At 37.8% G+C, this 16,269-nt stretch overlaps 2 protein-coding genes across 2 annotated transcripts; one reads left to right on the top strand and one right to left on the bottom strand.

Annotated features, from left to right (window-relative positions):
• Positions 1-2,970: 2,970 nt before the first annotated feature.
• hsd11b1la (hydroxysteroid (11-beta) dehydrogenase 1-like a) lies at positions 2,971-7,932 on the bottom strand. The gene is made up of 6 exons (XM_084416142.1): positions 7,734-7,932; positions 6,265-6,395; positions 5,976-6,179; positions 4,219-4,312; positions 3,966-4,131; positions 2,971-3,709 (listed from the first exon to the last, which is right to left on the bottom strand). The coding sequence occupies exons 1-6, from the start codon at positions 7,819-7,821 to the stop codon at positions 3,526-3,528; spliced, it is 867 nt and encodes a 288-aa protein (XP_084272268.1). The 5' UTR covers positions 7,822-7,932; the 3' UTR covers positions 2,971-3,525.
• Positions 7,933-8,521: 589 nt separating this feature from the next.
• On the top strand, positions 8,522-15,928 carry micos13 (mitochondrial contact site and cristae organizing system subunit 13). The gene is made up of 4 exons (XM_084416145.1): positions 8,522-8,735; positions 9,009-9,165; positions 15,259-15,310; positions 15,402-15,928. The coding sequence occupies exons 1-4, from the start codon at positions 8,707-8,709 to the stop codon at positions 15,497-15,499; spliced, it is 336 nt and encodes a 111-aa protein (XP_084272271.1). The 5' UTR covers positions 8,522-8,706; the 3' UTR covers positions 15,500-15,928.
• The last annotated feature ends 341 nt before the right edge of the window (positions 15,929-16,269 follow it).

Genomic DNA, 16,269 nt, shown 5'->3' with positions numbered 1-16,269 from the left:
TCCCACCGCAATGGCCTACCCCTACCCTGCCCCTCTCCACCGCTCCAAACGAAATTCTTTGGAAAGTCATCTTATATCACCCTTTGAACGTGCATTGAACTGTAAAACCACCCCATTGGAAACAAAATAAAGGGATTGAGGATGGGAGGAGATGGAGAGATGGGGGAGGGGGGCGAAGGAGGAGAATTATAATTCTTTGCAGGCCTTCGGTATTAACCCAAACACCATCGCTGTCAGCGGCTCCGGGAGGGAAGCGCAAGGGCCAAACATTCAGTGTTAATTGGCACTTTGTAAGCTCCGAGCCTTCCCTTTGTGAAAGGTGGAGGGAATAGAAGATGGGGGGGGAGAGAGAGATAGAGAGAGAAAGCCAGTTCTTGTTCTTGCTGGGCCTTGTTGAGGGTATTTACGGTTCACTTCTTATCCTTTGTTAATTGGTATTTCTCTCCTTTATATAGAAAAAGAGACAGAGAGAGAAAGAAGAATTCATCTAACCCCCACCCTACCACCCATGAGCCCCCCAAAACAGAAGGGAAAGAGAAGGGCTAGGGTACAAAAAGATGCATAATTGTGCATTGGACTTCATTAAGCTCAGAAACAGGGCGAAAACATGTCATGTCGAAATAATGCCCGCAAACACATTCGGAACCACGGCAGATGCCCCCTAATTATTTAATCAATACATCACCACAAATACAAGCCAAGCCAACAGACAACCGTACAAATTATTCATGTAGCAAGCAGGAAAAAACAACAAATAAACCCATACACCCTTTTGTTGTTCGCCACATCTATTGAAGTTCAAACACCCCTCGGAAACTGTACGACACCGCCCTGAACGAGTAAAATCTGGACTTAAAGGTATAGTTCTCTCAAGAGTGAATTCTGTCATTATTCACTCATCACCATGCTGTTCCAAACTCATAAGGACAGAGTTGATAGAATCATTCAGAATCATGTCTATCTATCTGTCTGTCTGTCTGTCTGTCTGTCTGTCCATGAGTTAAACTTAAGAATGCATCAGTCTGATTTGTGAACAAATCCTTCTGACTGGTTGTGTAAACTGTATCCGCCATAAGAACAATTGCTTCATGAATTGGACATTCATTTAGTGAACTATTCCTTTAAATTTCATTGCTACTGGTGCAGAAATGAACAGACGCATTCACATACACCCCATGTGTGCTTGGGTCTGGGTGAAGCGTCCTAATTAAAAGGAGGGAGGTCAAGGGCTGCAGTTTTGGCCCGTTTCACAGCTCTTTTGGCCTCTTCCTCCCCTCCGCCGAGTGTGTAAACAATAACAGTGGCCGCTCTGAAAGGACACAGGTGTCAACCATTGTGTGCTATTTGAAAAGCATGGCGAGAAAGGGGTTAGGAGGCTAGAGGGTGGGCTAACACACCCTTTCCATCTACAAACACCCCCTCCGGCGTCTACCCTCCGCTTGACTAGCACTGTCCACGCTGAACAGGACATCTGGGTCCAGAACAACAGTGGTACTGTTTCTAGATTCAGATGTAATTTGGGGACACTGTTTTTTTTTTTTTTTTTAAGTAGAAAAGTTGGATTTTTAAGCCATTTAATGTGAAATACGACTTTTAAGTGTGTATGTTCTTAAATTTTGTTTTAAAGATGTTTGGATAATTTGGAGATATAATAGAACAGACTGAGATCCGTACCTAATTAGTCAGACAGTGTGTTGACTTGAGAATGGACTAGTTTTTGTGAACAAATCATTCAAACCAGTTTTGTGAATAGAATCAACTGATTATTTAAAGGTAGATAGATAGATAGATAGATAGATAGATAGATAGATAGATAGATAGATAGATAGATAGATAGATAGAGACTATAAAAAAGTTGCTTTTTAAGCACAATCAACTTGAATGTTTAAGTCCTTTAAACTTAAATTACATTAAACTGACTTAAAAAAAATAGTTGAATCTTGTATAACTATATAGCATTTGAAAAATGCTTAACTTATTTTGATGAGTTAAAGCAATGTAAAAACATGTGTTGTCATAACTTATTGATCATATCACATTTTACAGTGTAGATAGATAGATAGATAAATAGATAGATACATAGAGTCTTGCAGTTCATGTTCATGGTGATGCAGGACGGGGTGGGGGATTTATTGCTCAGCATTAGGAGCTCTAATCTGTTGCAGGTGTTACTGGCTTCTATCCCAGGCAGCCGGGCCTGCGCCTTCCCCCTGGAGGCCCCATCATGAGTGTGTATGCGGGCATGTGTGGGTGTGTGTCTGAGAAAGAAGGGGAAAGTGTGAGTAAAAAAGAGATAGGGTATGCGTAATGCTTAAGGCAGTGCACGTTAAGTAGGAGGCGGTTCTGGCTTTGATTTTTCCTCTTAAACCCAGTCAAGTACATGAGAATTGATACAGCCTGGCATAATTTCAGCTCATAGCTCTTCGGTGAATTCAGTATATTATGACCCAATTGGTAATTGCAGGGAATTAATGTGGAGCATCTTTCTAATGAAGGACTCACTCAAAAGAGAACAGTCTTAATCTTGATTCTTGGCGGTCATACAATAAATCCACCTACTGGTCAAACCTTGAATGGGGAACATGTGCACTTACAATTGTTTTATGTCAAGAGACTGCTGCCCTCTTCCGGACATATTGTGCTACAACATTCAAATTAAATAGCGTTAAGTGGGCTATGCTTGAGGTAAATAAAATAACCGTCATATTCCGAGGACAGAGGTTTAATGTAACTTAATGATATGGTTATTGTTTCGAATCAAGTAGGCTATAATAGCTATTAAAGTTACCACAAAGTATCTTTGTTTCGTATTCGCGGCTTTTTCTGATTATAATTTAGTGTAGGCTACAGGCCAAAAACAACACAGACAGCGCGCGCCCACTTCTGTCTAAAACATCATATTCGTTTTCAAATGTTGTAAGCTCTAAATGTTTAATTTTATCAGCAATAAAACTCAAGAGGCAAGCATTTAGTGTAACGTCTTTATTGTCAAGTATGATAGTAGATTTTAGCGTCGGCAATAGGTCAGGCAGTCACTGATAAGAAAATATGAGGTAAGTTCAGAGTGCTTTACAGTCACAACCCGGGAATGTTTCAGAGGTTACACACAATTTCTTAGAGCTTCTTCCAAAAAAGGGCACACAGTTTTGAACAGACATGGACATAAACACACATAACCACTTTTAATCCTCACAGCACCAATAATTCCTTGATAATGTACCATAAAACACAATCTTTAATCGTCTAAATTCGTTTAAAACAAAATATTTCACAACAGGTTCTCAGAAGTTTTATTTTAAGTCAGATACATAAAAAAAAGTAGATTAGTCTAATTTGATAATGAAACATAAGGCTGATAACCCCCAACTAACTAATAGTTGGTCATCCTAGTTAAGACACGGCAATGTTTATGCAACTGTCCCCAGGGCTTGTTGTTTCAGAGCTCATACACTAACCACTAATGCACTTCTCCACACATGGATTCCAAAGGAACTGTCAGCTTTCAGTAATTAGTTCCGTATTAACTTATGGATTATATGTGTAGGAATTTTGAATTGCCAGATCTCTATAGTAGGGGAACCAATCCCTGAAGAGACAGGCGTAGAAGGTGTACCAGGGGTAAAATGCCTCAGGCTGTCGAGATGCTCCAGCTTCGATAATGTGCCGGGCGGACTCATGCGCAGGGTAGGCGGTCATATTGATGTAACCTCTGCATTAAACACATAAAAGACATGAAGAATGAGCCTTTTATCTGGAACATGACCTGTCATGTGTGATATAGATTGTTACAAAACTGAGTTACACAAGTAAGTGAACAACTGCTATTTATGACTTTATGCCTGCCCATTTGTTCTTTAGTAGCTTGCCTAGTACTGAGCTAGCACCCCTAGGTAAAAGCTTTTAAGCTTTGAATTGTCATTTAATAGCATTAAGAACCAAAGATTTTGATGTTAGTTTGTTCTCACTTGATTTTCTCCATAGCACTATCCGTGTCGATCAGTCCAAGTACGCAGATGGTTATGGACACATTGCTTTTTTGCATTGCTAGCTCATGCTGGAGGCCTCCAAAGAAACCGTTGAGTGCAAACTTAGTTGCGGCATACGGCAAAGCGAAGGGGCCGCATATTTTTCCTGTGAAAAACAGTTAGGTGTTATTTCAGCATTTGTTCGTTGGTTGAAGCAGCAAGAGCTGTGAGATAAGTTTCACATTTTAATCACCTAGAAGGGAGGAAACAACAACTATCGATCCTTTACTCTTTTCAAGAGTCGGCAAAGCTTCGTGAGCCATCTGTAGGTAACTAAGAAAATTCACCTGTAAGAGAGAGTATGATGAATGAAAGACAAATCAAGTCATATATTTCAGTTAGTTTGACCATATGGGATTAAAAGTAACAGGTAGTTCACCCAAATATTACCATTAAAGGAGAACTCCAGTCAATTTTAACATTGAGCTCATTTTTTTGTACATTTGGAGTGCTGTCAGTACAGAGAACAACGACAAAAAGCGGTGTTGCCTACACCGAGTTATCCTCTTTTTAAAATGTGCACCCTGTTGACTTCAATGGGGCAAGTTTTAAACCTGCTTTTAGCCTCTTAACATCCTTGATGTGTCATTACAAGTGCACAGGTCATGTGAGTGATTCCTTCTGAGTGAACGTGGGTGAATCTGACTGCAGTAGATGTGAAAGATATTAATAAAAATGATGTTTATTCAGCCAGCGCACATACCTGTATTTACATCCTGCTTTCGGTCGAAGTCCACAGTAATCGATTGTCGAGTTCACGCGCCTAGGTTTAGTACCTATGATCACGCGCGTGAACTCGACAATCGATTACTGTGGACTTCGACCGAAAACAGGATGTAAATACAGGTATGTGCGCTGGCTGAATAAACATAATTTTTTATATATTTCTTTCACATCTACTGCAGTCAGATTCACCCGCGTTCACTCAGAAGGAATCACTCACATGACCTGTGCACTTGTAATGACACATCAAGGATGTTAAGAGGCTAAAAGCAGGTTTAAAACTTGCCCCATTGAAGTCAAGTCGTTGTTCTCTGTACTGACAGCACTCCAAATGTACAAAAAAATGAGCTCAATGTTAAAATTGACCGGAGTTCTCCTTTAAGACCTGATGTGTTATATTTAAAGGTGCTCTAAGCGATGTAACGTGTTTTTTAGGCCGAAACATTATTTGTCACACACAGCAAACATCTCCTCACTATCCGCTAGCTGCCTGTACCCTGAACACACTGTAAAAAAACACGGTCTCTGTAAACAGCCCAGGCTCCACAAACGGCAACAATAACAAACTGGCCCAGCCTGGACCACGAAACATAACAAAGTGTTCCAGCCAATAACCGACAAGAATGATTTGGGGGTGGGGGGTTAGTGCGTGTGCACATGAAGGGGGGTGTGGGGAGTGGAGGAGAGAGTAGCATGAAGAGGGAAGTTAGCTACAGGAGAGATGTCCTACACAACGACTAACGTTAGAATTATATTCTCTTGAATTTTGATATGGCCGACACACGACCAAAGAGACGACGTACCGATGAACAAATAGCAAATAAGAGGGAAAAGGAGAAGGAACGTGCAAAGTCCCAAATTTACATCGGAAAAGCCTGTTTCAGGAAGCACAGAAGGTAGGGGGAGGGGACGGGATGAGGAGGAGGGAGGGTCGAGCTAGCCTCCGTTTTGTTTGCCAATATTTTGAACGTCAACAAGAAGTGATGTCACCCAACATCGCTTAGAGCACCTTTTAAGTATACAGTCTGAATGAGATTTGAGAGCTACAGTGATTATTTTAATAAATTAGTTATTACATTATCTTCTTTTGTGTTTCACGGAGGAAAGAAAATCATACAGGTTTGAAACAATATGAGGGTGAGTAAAAAAAACAATAGAAATCAAATTTTGGGGTGAACTATCCTTTTATGAAAACCTTTTTTTTTTCTCTTCATTGTGATTCTACACCTGTAGCAGCCATCGCGTGTGCTCCACGTCTCCATTCCACATACGGTATGGACTGGGCCCAATGTGGTTCAGAACCAGGAAATCCAGCCCCCCGAGCTGTTCGATGGCGTACTGTACCACGCGCTCGGCATCGGAGGGGCTCGCCATGTCCGCGGGGATGAAAAAGGCCTTTTGAGCCCCCATTTCCTGGCACTTGCGCACAACCTGCAGTCAGAGGAATCATTTTGAAACAATCATACCTCCTTGAATCAAACGTAAATGATGAACGAAAGAAGAAGAGCTCATTGACCTCTTCTAGGACATTTCCTCTCCTCGCCGTGATAACGAGTTGGGCTCCTAAACGGGCGTATTGGTACGCCAACTGCTCGCCGATGCCAGTGCTGGCCCCGGTCACCAACACCCGGGCACCTTTCAAAGACTCTACAAAGACACAAATCACAGATTAATGTTGACCAAATATCATTACATAAACATGCCTCATAATGGTGTACTTAATGTTCATGGTTGTAAAGGTCAAATGATAAAACCAGCTTTCTATGCTTTTTAGGTTATCACAATATCAGTTTGTTAAAAGACTTTATGTATTTAATGTTGGCCGTTTCCCATTAGCCATGCCCACTGGGTAGAAAGTTATATTAAACTTCTCCAATAGTCTCTCTGTATTATGACAAACAGTCTGCGGTAACAGTAATTATTTTGAGGGCAAAACGGGCTCGTTTGTACAGCTGCTAACCTGCGGGGCAGAGACGCTTAATTATATAAATGTCACAGTAGGCTGCAAAATAAAAGCCTGAACTGATTCTTGGAGGGATGTTTGGTAACCGTATTCTACATTTATACATATATGAGCAAATATGCGGTGAAGTGTGTGGCACTTTTGTCTGAATAGTCATGTTGATGGCAATCAAATGTTGACATTTGTAGAAATCTATCACATGAGTTGTCAACTGGAGAAAATCAATTTTCAATGAGACGAAGTGCAAAAATCAACTATATTAAAACTTATGAATGGGCCAGTTCATTTCGGTTTACAAAGATCATGCAGTTTTATCATGTTTCTTTCTTTATCACACTCACCCACTTCCTAGCACATAAAGTAATAAAATAACATTATGTATTGCATGTGCAAGTGTTCAGATAAGTTCTGTTATCTTGCCTTGCGCAACACAGAGCTGATTTAAATATCACGATATCAAATATCAATATCAAAATAATGATGAATGAATAATAATGATTGAATATATATATATTAAAATATAAATATTACTTTTAATTAATTTAAATTATTAATTATTAATTTATATTAATATAAATATTGATAAATATATAAAACTCCAAACTTTACTACGGTATATTATTGGATACATATCACATTTCTGAGTGGTTACTTGAATTTTGAGGAACCTATAAAACATTTTTTTTAAGGAAAAATCTTTTTATTATTATTTCAGAATTACTATTATTTTCCCACATACAAGAGAGAGAAGAGACAATCTCAACAGAAAGGTAGGCTATAGCAAAAGTGCAAATAGCTATTTACTCTAATTACTCGAAATAGCCTATAACTAGTTAGCTACTATTAGACGCACACATATTGCTACAAAACAGGAAGACAAAAACATTTCTTCCTCTTTAATCCTGGACTGACTTATCACGGGTCTTGCACATGACTTTAATCTGGTATTACAGCCTATAGCCTACGAATATTACATTTTATTACAGCACAGATAAAAAAAAAAAGGCGTCCGTTCAACTCACCCTCATTAAACGACGTAGCATTCCATCGAACCGCAATGAAAGCGACGCCTATGCTGCACAGTAACAGTAACTTGGCATAAAGATTCATTTGTGAAAAATTGTAGAAGATGCGACAGCACAGCTTACAGAAATGTGACTTTGAACCGATCAACTGTCAAAAGTCAGTCGACATAACCAAAAAAACCTGCATAACCAGATCGTGTCAGGCAGGCGGAGCCAAACCAAAGTACAATCTGATTTAAGTGGCGTTTCAATAATCTTGAGAGCAACAAACGCGCTATAGTACTTAAGTAATTATACCTTAATTACTGGTGTATTAACAATTATTTTAAGTTTTGTTGTCATTATTATAAAAAAAAAATGAAAATAAAAAGTGCTTATAAAAGAAAAAAGAAAACAGACCGAATAGAAAATAAAACCTAAAGTCATGATTAAGGATTACTTTTCAGTAACCTCTGCATGGCTAAGCTATTGAGTTACGTATTAGATTTGACATAGACGTTGTTAGGGCTTGGAAAGAGATTCCGTTAACATAAAACCACAATATTATATTAAATTATAAATTTTTTCTTAATGATTAATACGAATAATAATACTGAAACAGCGGCTGACAGCAAGTGCACGGAGTGGTCACGGCGGCACATTCAACAAATAAAAAAAAAACGAAGTCGTTTATTATTAACACTAACAACCGTGTGCTTTTATTATTATTATTTTTATTATTATTATTATTTTTCTTACAGAAACACAAATATCATTTATATACATCCGACATTTATTTTGTCGAAACTGCGGATTGCTAATTGTCTGAAGTCATTCAAAACCAACTTTATTGCCTCCAGTCCAGTTCATTCCACTGGTGCAAATGCCCTTGTCAGTGGAATTCGCTGTCAAGAAAGAGCAAAATATTTAGTGAAGTTGAGTTTTTGTTTCACAGTTTTGCACTTTTTAGCATACTGTTGCTTTTAAGACCATGGCTGCCAAGATTTTGCCTGTAGTCAAGTAAGTGTCATTGCGTTGTTGTATATGGAGCTAATTAGCAGTTAGCTTTCAAAGTGTCTGTTTGGGCTTAAGAGTTATGTTGATTGGCATATTTTGTGCATTATTATTTTCGATAGTTTTCTATATTTTTATAATACTTGTAAATTAAATTAGCATGCATTTGAGTAGCTGTGTTCATTTACATAGTAGGTTAAGCATAGCTAGCGTGCTAACAAACATCTTCTCAATGTGGCTTTTTGACATCGAATGACTGAATTGTTATGTGTATCTTAGGTTTGCCACAAAGGTGACCATTGCAGGAGGAGCCCTATATGTGGCATATGATTCGGGACTTCTTGGAGGTAGCGAGGAGGGATCTGTTGCCTTGGGCCGAGCTAAAGCAGCCATCCCACCAGCTGTGGAGGAGTGGATGAAGTACTTTGGCTTTGAGGTACGAAAGTACTGAAACTAACGTATCCACATTATTCCTACTAGGGGTGGGCGATACTGCAAATTTCGGTATCGATCCGATACCAAGTAAATACAGGGCCAGTATCGCCGATATGGATACCAATACTTTTTCATTTTAAAAGCATGCACTTGCACTTGTATGCACTTTCCTATGCTAGAGCAGTGTGTCATGATTTATGAGGTGAATGCCTCATTAATATGCTAAATCTGAATACGTTTTCATGACTACTAAATATTTTGTGATTTGTGCTCTCAACTCGCCTGTAATTATTATTAGTCAGTGACTTTTACAAAATTACCCTAATTATAGTAAAAGTGCTTGTACACTAGCCTACTGTTCAAAAGTTTGGGGTCTGTAAGATTTTTTTATTCTCTTCTGCATTTATTTGATCAAAAATACAGTAAAAACTGTAATATTACAATTTAACGTAGGCTATCTGTTTGCTATGCCATACTAAACTGTAATTTATTCAAGTGATCAAAGCTGAATTTCCGGCATCATTACTCATTACTACTTATTGACTGAAAGGTTATTTCTGCCCTGAAATTAGTTGATTTCCTTTAGAAGAATTATATTTGACAGATTATAACTCACCTAGTACTTTTTACCTCTTAAAATACCTTTAGATGGCCAATGCAACCATTGTAATGCAGTATTTCACCTGCCAAAAAGTGATTGAAGCCTCTACTTATTGACTGAAAGGTTATTTCTGCACTGAAATGAGTTGATTATATTCATGAGGGTTATATTTGACTGATTATAACTCACCTAGTCCTTTTTACCTCTTAAAATAACTTTAGATGGCCAATACAACCATTATAATGTGACATTTCACCTGCCAAAAAGTGATTGAAGCCTCTACTTACTGATTGAAAGGTTATTTCTGCCCTGAAATTAGTTGATTATATTCATGAGGGTTATATTTGACACATTATAACTCAACTAGTACTTTTTACCTCTTAAAATATCTTTAGATGGCCAATGCAACCATTATAATGCAGTATTTCACCTGCCAAAAAGTGATTGAAGCCTCTACTTATTGATTGAAAGGTTATTTCTGCCCTGTGTGGGATTACAAATTTATTAAAATGTTTAATTTAGGTTTACATTGAATTTAGCATGTTAAGGTTAGGTATAAATTATTATTAGCAGAGTTTTCTAGCAAAAGACTCCGGTCAGTCCTGTTTTACTGAAACTCTTGGAGTTTGTGTTTTAGCAAGAAAGTCCTGCCAGTCCTGTACTCGGGTCTCAGCATTTGAATAGATATGCTGAGTGAATTAGGGTGGGCAGCACTCTCAGTCCAGAACAGGTTCCGAGACCTGTCTCATTTTGGTTCCTGCCCTTAAATGTATATAAACTGTAAGTGAACATTCACTTAGTGAGACTTGGTGACTGCAGCTATCCTGATCCTGCTGAAGAAACAACCAAGTCTCCTGGTCTTCGATTCTGAGTTTACAACACCTGAAATTAGTTGATTTCCTTTAGAATAATTATATTTGACAGATTATAACTCACCTAGTACTTTTTAGTTATTTTAAGAGGTAAAAAGTACTAGGTGAGTTATAATCTGTCAAATATAACCCTCATGAATATAATCAACTCATTTCAGTGGAGAAATAACCTTTCAATCAATAAGTAGAGGCTTCAATCACTTTTTGGCAGGTGAAATACTGCATTATAATGGTTGCATTGGCCATCTAAATGTATTTTAAGAGGTAAAAAGTACTAGGTGACAGTGGCGTAGCGCAAACTGCGTTGGCCCACCCGCAGGGTGGAGGCGGGGCCCCTCACCGCATATTTAGATGGGGGATTCACCTTTTCATTCAAAATCGTGAATTAGTACTGTGGAATTTAATAGTATGTAATTATTTCGTATTTATTTATTAAGAACTTTTCACACAAAAAAAAGAATAAAGAAACACCAATAATAAAACAGCAATTACATTAACTTGTTAAAATGCAAGGGAGCACATGACGTCAAAATATTTTTTCTATCTGCAGTATACAACAAAGATTCATGACCGTGAGATCCGCTTTTAGCATCTGAGTCCATGTCTGGCGTATCATTCACCACAGCCGCGCCCGCGCCCACGTTAGAAGCAGTAATGTCCGTGATGACAGCTAGCAAACTCCTGAGTAACGTTACCCGTGCTCGCTCTCGCAGCTCCTTCCCGCTGATTTGGAAGAAATATGGATGAAATTTTCGGTAGTTTTGCATTGAATTGCTCTTTTCGGTGTTGGTTAGTCCGTTTTTGAGCTCCGCTGACATATTTTCTTTTACTCATTTTGCGCTCTTAAGCTTCACTCTCTAAACAGTTGCGGAAATTCTTAATCGTGATTGGATAACAAGGACAACGGATATGGTCATAATCGCCAAACACGGTAGGCTGCAATTACTACCAAAATAAAAGTCCTATACGTTCACGTTATAAAAACGCTTTAATTATTTATTCAAAGCAATTTTTTGGGGGCCCCCCACAACGCGGGGCCCCCCGCAGTGCGTGCCCTGCGGGCCCGTCCGCTACGCCACTTCTAGGTGAGTTATATCAGTCAAATATAACCCTCATGAATATAATCAACTAATTTCAGTGCAGAAATAACCTTTCAATCAATAAGTAGAGGCTTCAGTATCGATACTTCAGGATCGATCCACCCACCTCTAATTCCTACGCCCCATGACGATTTGCCCGAATTATGGGTGTGACTTCCGTTAAGCTGTAAACAATCAGTGAAAGACTAGCTCTATGGACGCAATAATTATAATAAATATATTTTTAAACTGTGTACAATGACATTAAATTATTCTACTCACCCTTCAACCATTGGACATTAAAAGTACATTTAAAAGTGTAAAAGCATCAACAAGGTACTTTCAACAGACCATGAATAACCCCAAAAGTGTAAATCTTTCCACAGCAAAATCGGACGGTAATCTGTATTATACATAGGCTATGTTGCCTTAATAATAATAATACAAAAATAAAATAAATATATTTACTTCAGCATTGCGTGATAGTATTTCAAAGTGATTTCAGCCATTTTGACAGATAATAAATTGTATTTAACTGTGAAAACAAACCTGGAAAGAGGATTTGGGGAGAAAAAAAGAGAGATTCGTCGTGCATTCCAGTGAATTATTAATGGCATAATATCTTAAATTACATCGGGAGAACAGACCACAAATGTGCAGTATATGTTGACCTTTTTCCATACTATTACAGCGAAATGCAAAAGGAAAAAAAGAAAATAATCATGAGGAAAAGAATGCAGCGACTGAAAAGAGCTCTTGCCATAGATATTGTTATAACATGTCACGTTAAAATACCAAGTGTTACGTTATTCTCATGTTATTCTTAAATAAAACATGAAAGAAGACTGATGGCTCATTGAGTCAAACTGACGGATAAGCTTTATTTGTAGGGCAACCTTATAATTTGAAATGATTCGTTTCAGTCTTTTTTGAATGGAAGTTCCCCAAACCGGAAGTGCCACCCATAATTCAAAACGCAGTAAACTCGTCAGGTATATGGTGGTCTGTGACATTCAGTGCAGTGTAAAGAATGTCAGATGACACCAACTAAACCTCACCAGACATTTATTTACAAAGATGTGACCGCAGGGAAAGAAAAAACTACTTTAAAAAAAAAATTGGATTTGTTAGTTGGTGTTTAAAAACAACAAAAAAACTTCTATTCAGCAAGAACACATTAAATGGATCAAAAGTGACAGTAAATACTTTAATAATGCTACAAAAGATTTATATTTCAAATAAATGCGGTTTCTTTGACCTTCCTAGTAATCAAAGAATCCTGGGAAAAAAGTATCACGGTTTCCTCTAAAATATTAAGCTGCATAACTGTTCCCAACATTGATAATAATAAACGTGAAGTGCTGAAACACGTCGTCAGTAATTCCGGTCTTAAGGCTGATTTATACTTCTTTAAATTACCACAGCGATACAGCAGTAGTATAACCTTTCGATGATTGCTTCTCAAATCTCCATGAGGTCTAAAACGCTTATCCATTAAAGATGGGACAGTACTACCCACTTTATTTGGACCAACTTGCTCCTCAGAATCACAACCTGTTAGTATGATTAATTATTGACGTATATATTTTCTACCGGGTGGTAAAAATACATAGTTTTGTGTTTCTGGCTAACTTGCGTTATAACTGTATTCCTGAAATACTTCTGCAAATCAGCTGTGGGCCACTATTACCTATATCTGTCTATTAATGCAGATTGTCTGTTGTTACTATTTTGAGTAAAGATTAAGGATGAAGCAAGATTTGTATTACAAAAAATGTTACATTAGTCATTCACATTAGTGCTGGGTGAACGTATGGACTGTTATTGATACAGTTCCTGCATATGCACTACAATACAATTGAAATATACACATCAGTTTGTGTTGAAGGAGGTAGACCAATCACGACAGGCTGGACCGTCTGGCCAATCAGAGCAGAGTAGCTCACGGAAAGGAGGGATTTAGAGAGACTGAATCATCCTACGAGTCGTTTGCGAATCTTTAAATAATGTGATGTATATTATGAGAAAATTAAAGTGTTTTTGGACCTTTGATGTAGTATATTTTTGAGTGGCTCAATAGCGCGATATGCGGTATAATCGCCATTTATTTATTTATTTATTTATTTGTTGCTATGTAAATAAGTGTTACTATGTGGTCAGCATGCACAAAAACGAGGACATATTCAGTAACCAATGTAACCGAAACTAGCGTTGAAACAGGAAGTGAAGTAAACAGAAGAGAATGCCAATTCCGATCCTCGAATCTGACTGGATAAGAGGCTTTCTGCTGATATTTCACCAGTATCATCGTCTTCGTCTCTGTGCATAGACAGGCTGTTACTCAACACGCAGTTACATTGTTAAGCCACTAGGTGACAGCAAGGGACTGTCTTTGAGTGTGTCATTAAACCGTTCAGTCAAAAAACATGTTCAAAAATGCTGATTCATTAAAAGGTAGATGTAATAAAACAGGGTGTTCATTATTTTAACTTTGAGCTCCACTTTTCAAGGCTCAGCTGACCAGCAATGCGTCACATGGGTAACGCTGAAGCTTCACTTAATAGAGACCAGTGGCATTGATCCATTGATCAGCGCTGACACCATTCATGGTAAATACCCTTACACGTTAAAAGGATGATACGACCAATATTTTGCTTTCCTTGGACACGAATATATATGACTTGACCTCAAAGACAGACGCAGGTAATCGCACACGCTCAGTCAATCTCTCTCATTCACTCTCTGTTTAGACTTGTTAAAGGGATAGTTCACCCAAAAATGAAAATGCTGTCATCATTTACTCACCCTCATGTTGTTCCAAACCTGTATGATTTTCTTTCTTCTGCTGAACACAAAAGAAGATATTTTAAAGAAGGTTGGTAATTAAACAGTTGCTGGTCCCCATTGACTTCCATAGTATTTTTTTTTTTCCTACTATGGAAGTCAATGGGGTCCATCAGTCATTTGGTTACCGACTTGTGTTCAGCAGAAGAAAGAAACTCATACAGGTTTGGAACAACATGAGGGTGAGTAAATGAGGACAGCATTTTCATTTTTGGGTGAACTATCCCTTTAAGTGCAAATCCACGAAGCCTCTGTAAAAATCAGCGTGATAAACAGCCTTGTTATCATTATTAACTTATTTAACATTCAATACACATGAACGAAGTTCAAAACAAGAAAGAAAGAAAAACGTGAATATTGCGGTTGTGGCACTTGCATTCCTCTGGGGTTGGCTTGTCTGTAGCGTATGTACTACAATATTGCGGTTATCGCAACAGCGCTACTTTGATGCATGTAAACCTGTTTTAGGAGACAAAATTAGAAACCTTTAAAATGGCATGATAGTGGTTCTTTAAAGTATACAAGAATGATTTCTGAAGGATCATGTGACACTGAAGACCAGAGTAATGATGCTGAAAATACAGCTTTGCCATCACAGGAAAACACTACATTTTAAAATGCATTCAAATAGAATATATATTTCACAATATTACTGTTTCAAACCACTTTGTTATAACATATTTAATGCAATATTTCAGCTTCCAGCCACACCCAAAATTGAGTTCTCCCCACTGAACGCATGGAACTCAGGTAAACAATCGTTTATTTTGGTGGAAAATGTTTTTATATGTGTGTGTGTGTGTATATATATATACACATTATACTCTGTTTTTTCTCTCAGGGGTCCAGAAGTCCATCCACGCTCTATCGGTTGCTCCGTCCACAGTTAGTGAATACACCAAACAAGGCCTGCAATATGCTAAAAACCATTTAAAATGAGCATTTTAGACCTTCAAAGTTTCAGCATCTGAGAAGACACACATCAAGAAGCGTTTTCACCCTCATACTCCAGACTGAATTCCATTAAGTTTTGAGGAACAACAATTAAAGTTTGTCAAATTCAAATATGAATATAATAATGGTATAAATTTTCACTTGTTTTACGCATTCGCTTTTCAGTTACAGAAATAACAGAAATGGATTTGAGATGAATCCAAATTTAAAGATAATAATACAAGTGTTCTATATGTATATTGTTGTTTGACTCTTTTATTTATTTGAGAAATCCCTTTCTGGAAATGGTCTGTTCTGGCATTGATTCACCAAAATTCACCTTTCATATAGACACAAATGTAGTTTTGTATAGTTTATCCCATGTTGCTTTGTCTAATGTAAAATAAATCATGTCAAATATTTTGATGGATGGAGTTCTTCTGTGTGAATGTGTTTTTTTTTTTAAACATTGTTTACAAGACTATGGGAGTTAATCTCGGAAACGATCTGCTAACCACATAAAAGCACAAGTTAGTAACACTATTCAGCTTTACCACAGAGTGATGCTGCACTTGTGTCAAGATGACCCCAACTCCTTTCTGCACGTCTCGACTCATTTTGAAAGTTTTCTGTGGCCGCAAACTTTGTATTACCAGAACATGTTAGATTAAAAGAACATGTGTGGGAAAAAAAAAATACAGGGTTTGTGGGTTTTGTGTGCATTATGGCCTACATAGTTGAGCAGAGATCTGTTTAAACCTAAGGAAATACAGCAA

Source organism: Rutilus rutilus, assembly GCF_951802725.1.
Source record: "Rutilus rutilus genome assembly, chromosome: 8".
Lineage (NCBI taxonomy): Eukaryota > Metazoa > Chordata > Actinopteri > Cypriniformes > Leuciscidae > Rutilus > Rutilus rutilus.
The sequence above is the reverse complement of the archived record's forward strand: the minus strand, read 5'-3'. Positions and strand labels throughout refer to the sequence as shown.

Coding starts and splice junctions, on each gene's coding strand:
- hsd11b1la (XM_084416142.1), bottom strand. CDS start 7,821: ATGAATCTTTATGCCAAGTTACTGTTACTGTGCAGCATAGGCGTCGCT. Junction 6,396..7,733: donor TGCTACGTCGTTTAATGAGG/GTGAGTTGAACG, acceptor GTGTCTTTGTAG/AGTCTTTGAAAGGTGCCCGG. Junction 3,710..3,965: donor AGTGCTATGGAGAAAATCAA/GTGAGAACAAAC, acceptor TGTTTAATGCAG/AGGTTACATCAATATGACCG.
- micos13 (XM_084416145.1), top strand. CDS start 8,707: ATGGCTGCCAAGATTTTGCCTGTAGTCAA. Junction 8,736..9,008: donor AAGATTTTGCCTGTAGTCAA/GTAAGTGTCATT, acceptor TGTGTATCTTAG/GTTTGCCACAAAGGTGACCA. Junction 15,311..15,401: donor ACTGAACGCATGGAACTCAG/GTAAACAATCGT, acceptor TTTTTCTCTCAG/GGGTCCAGAAGTCCATCCAC.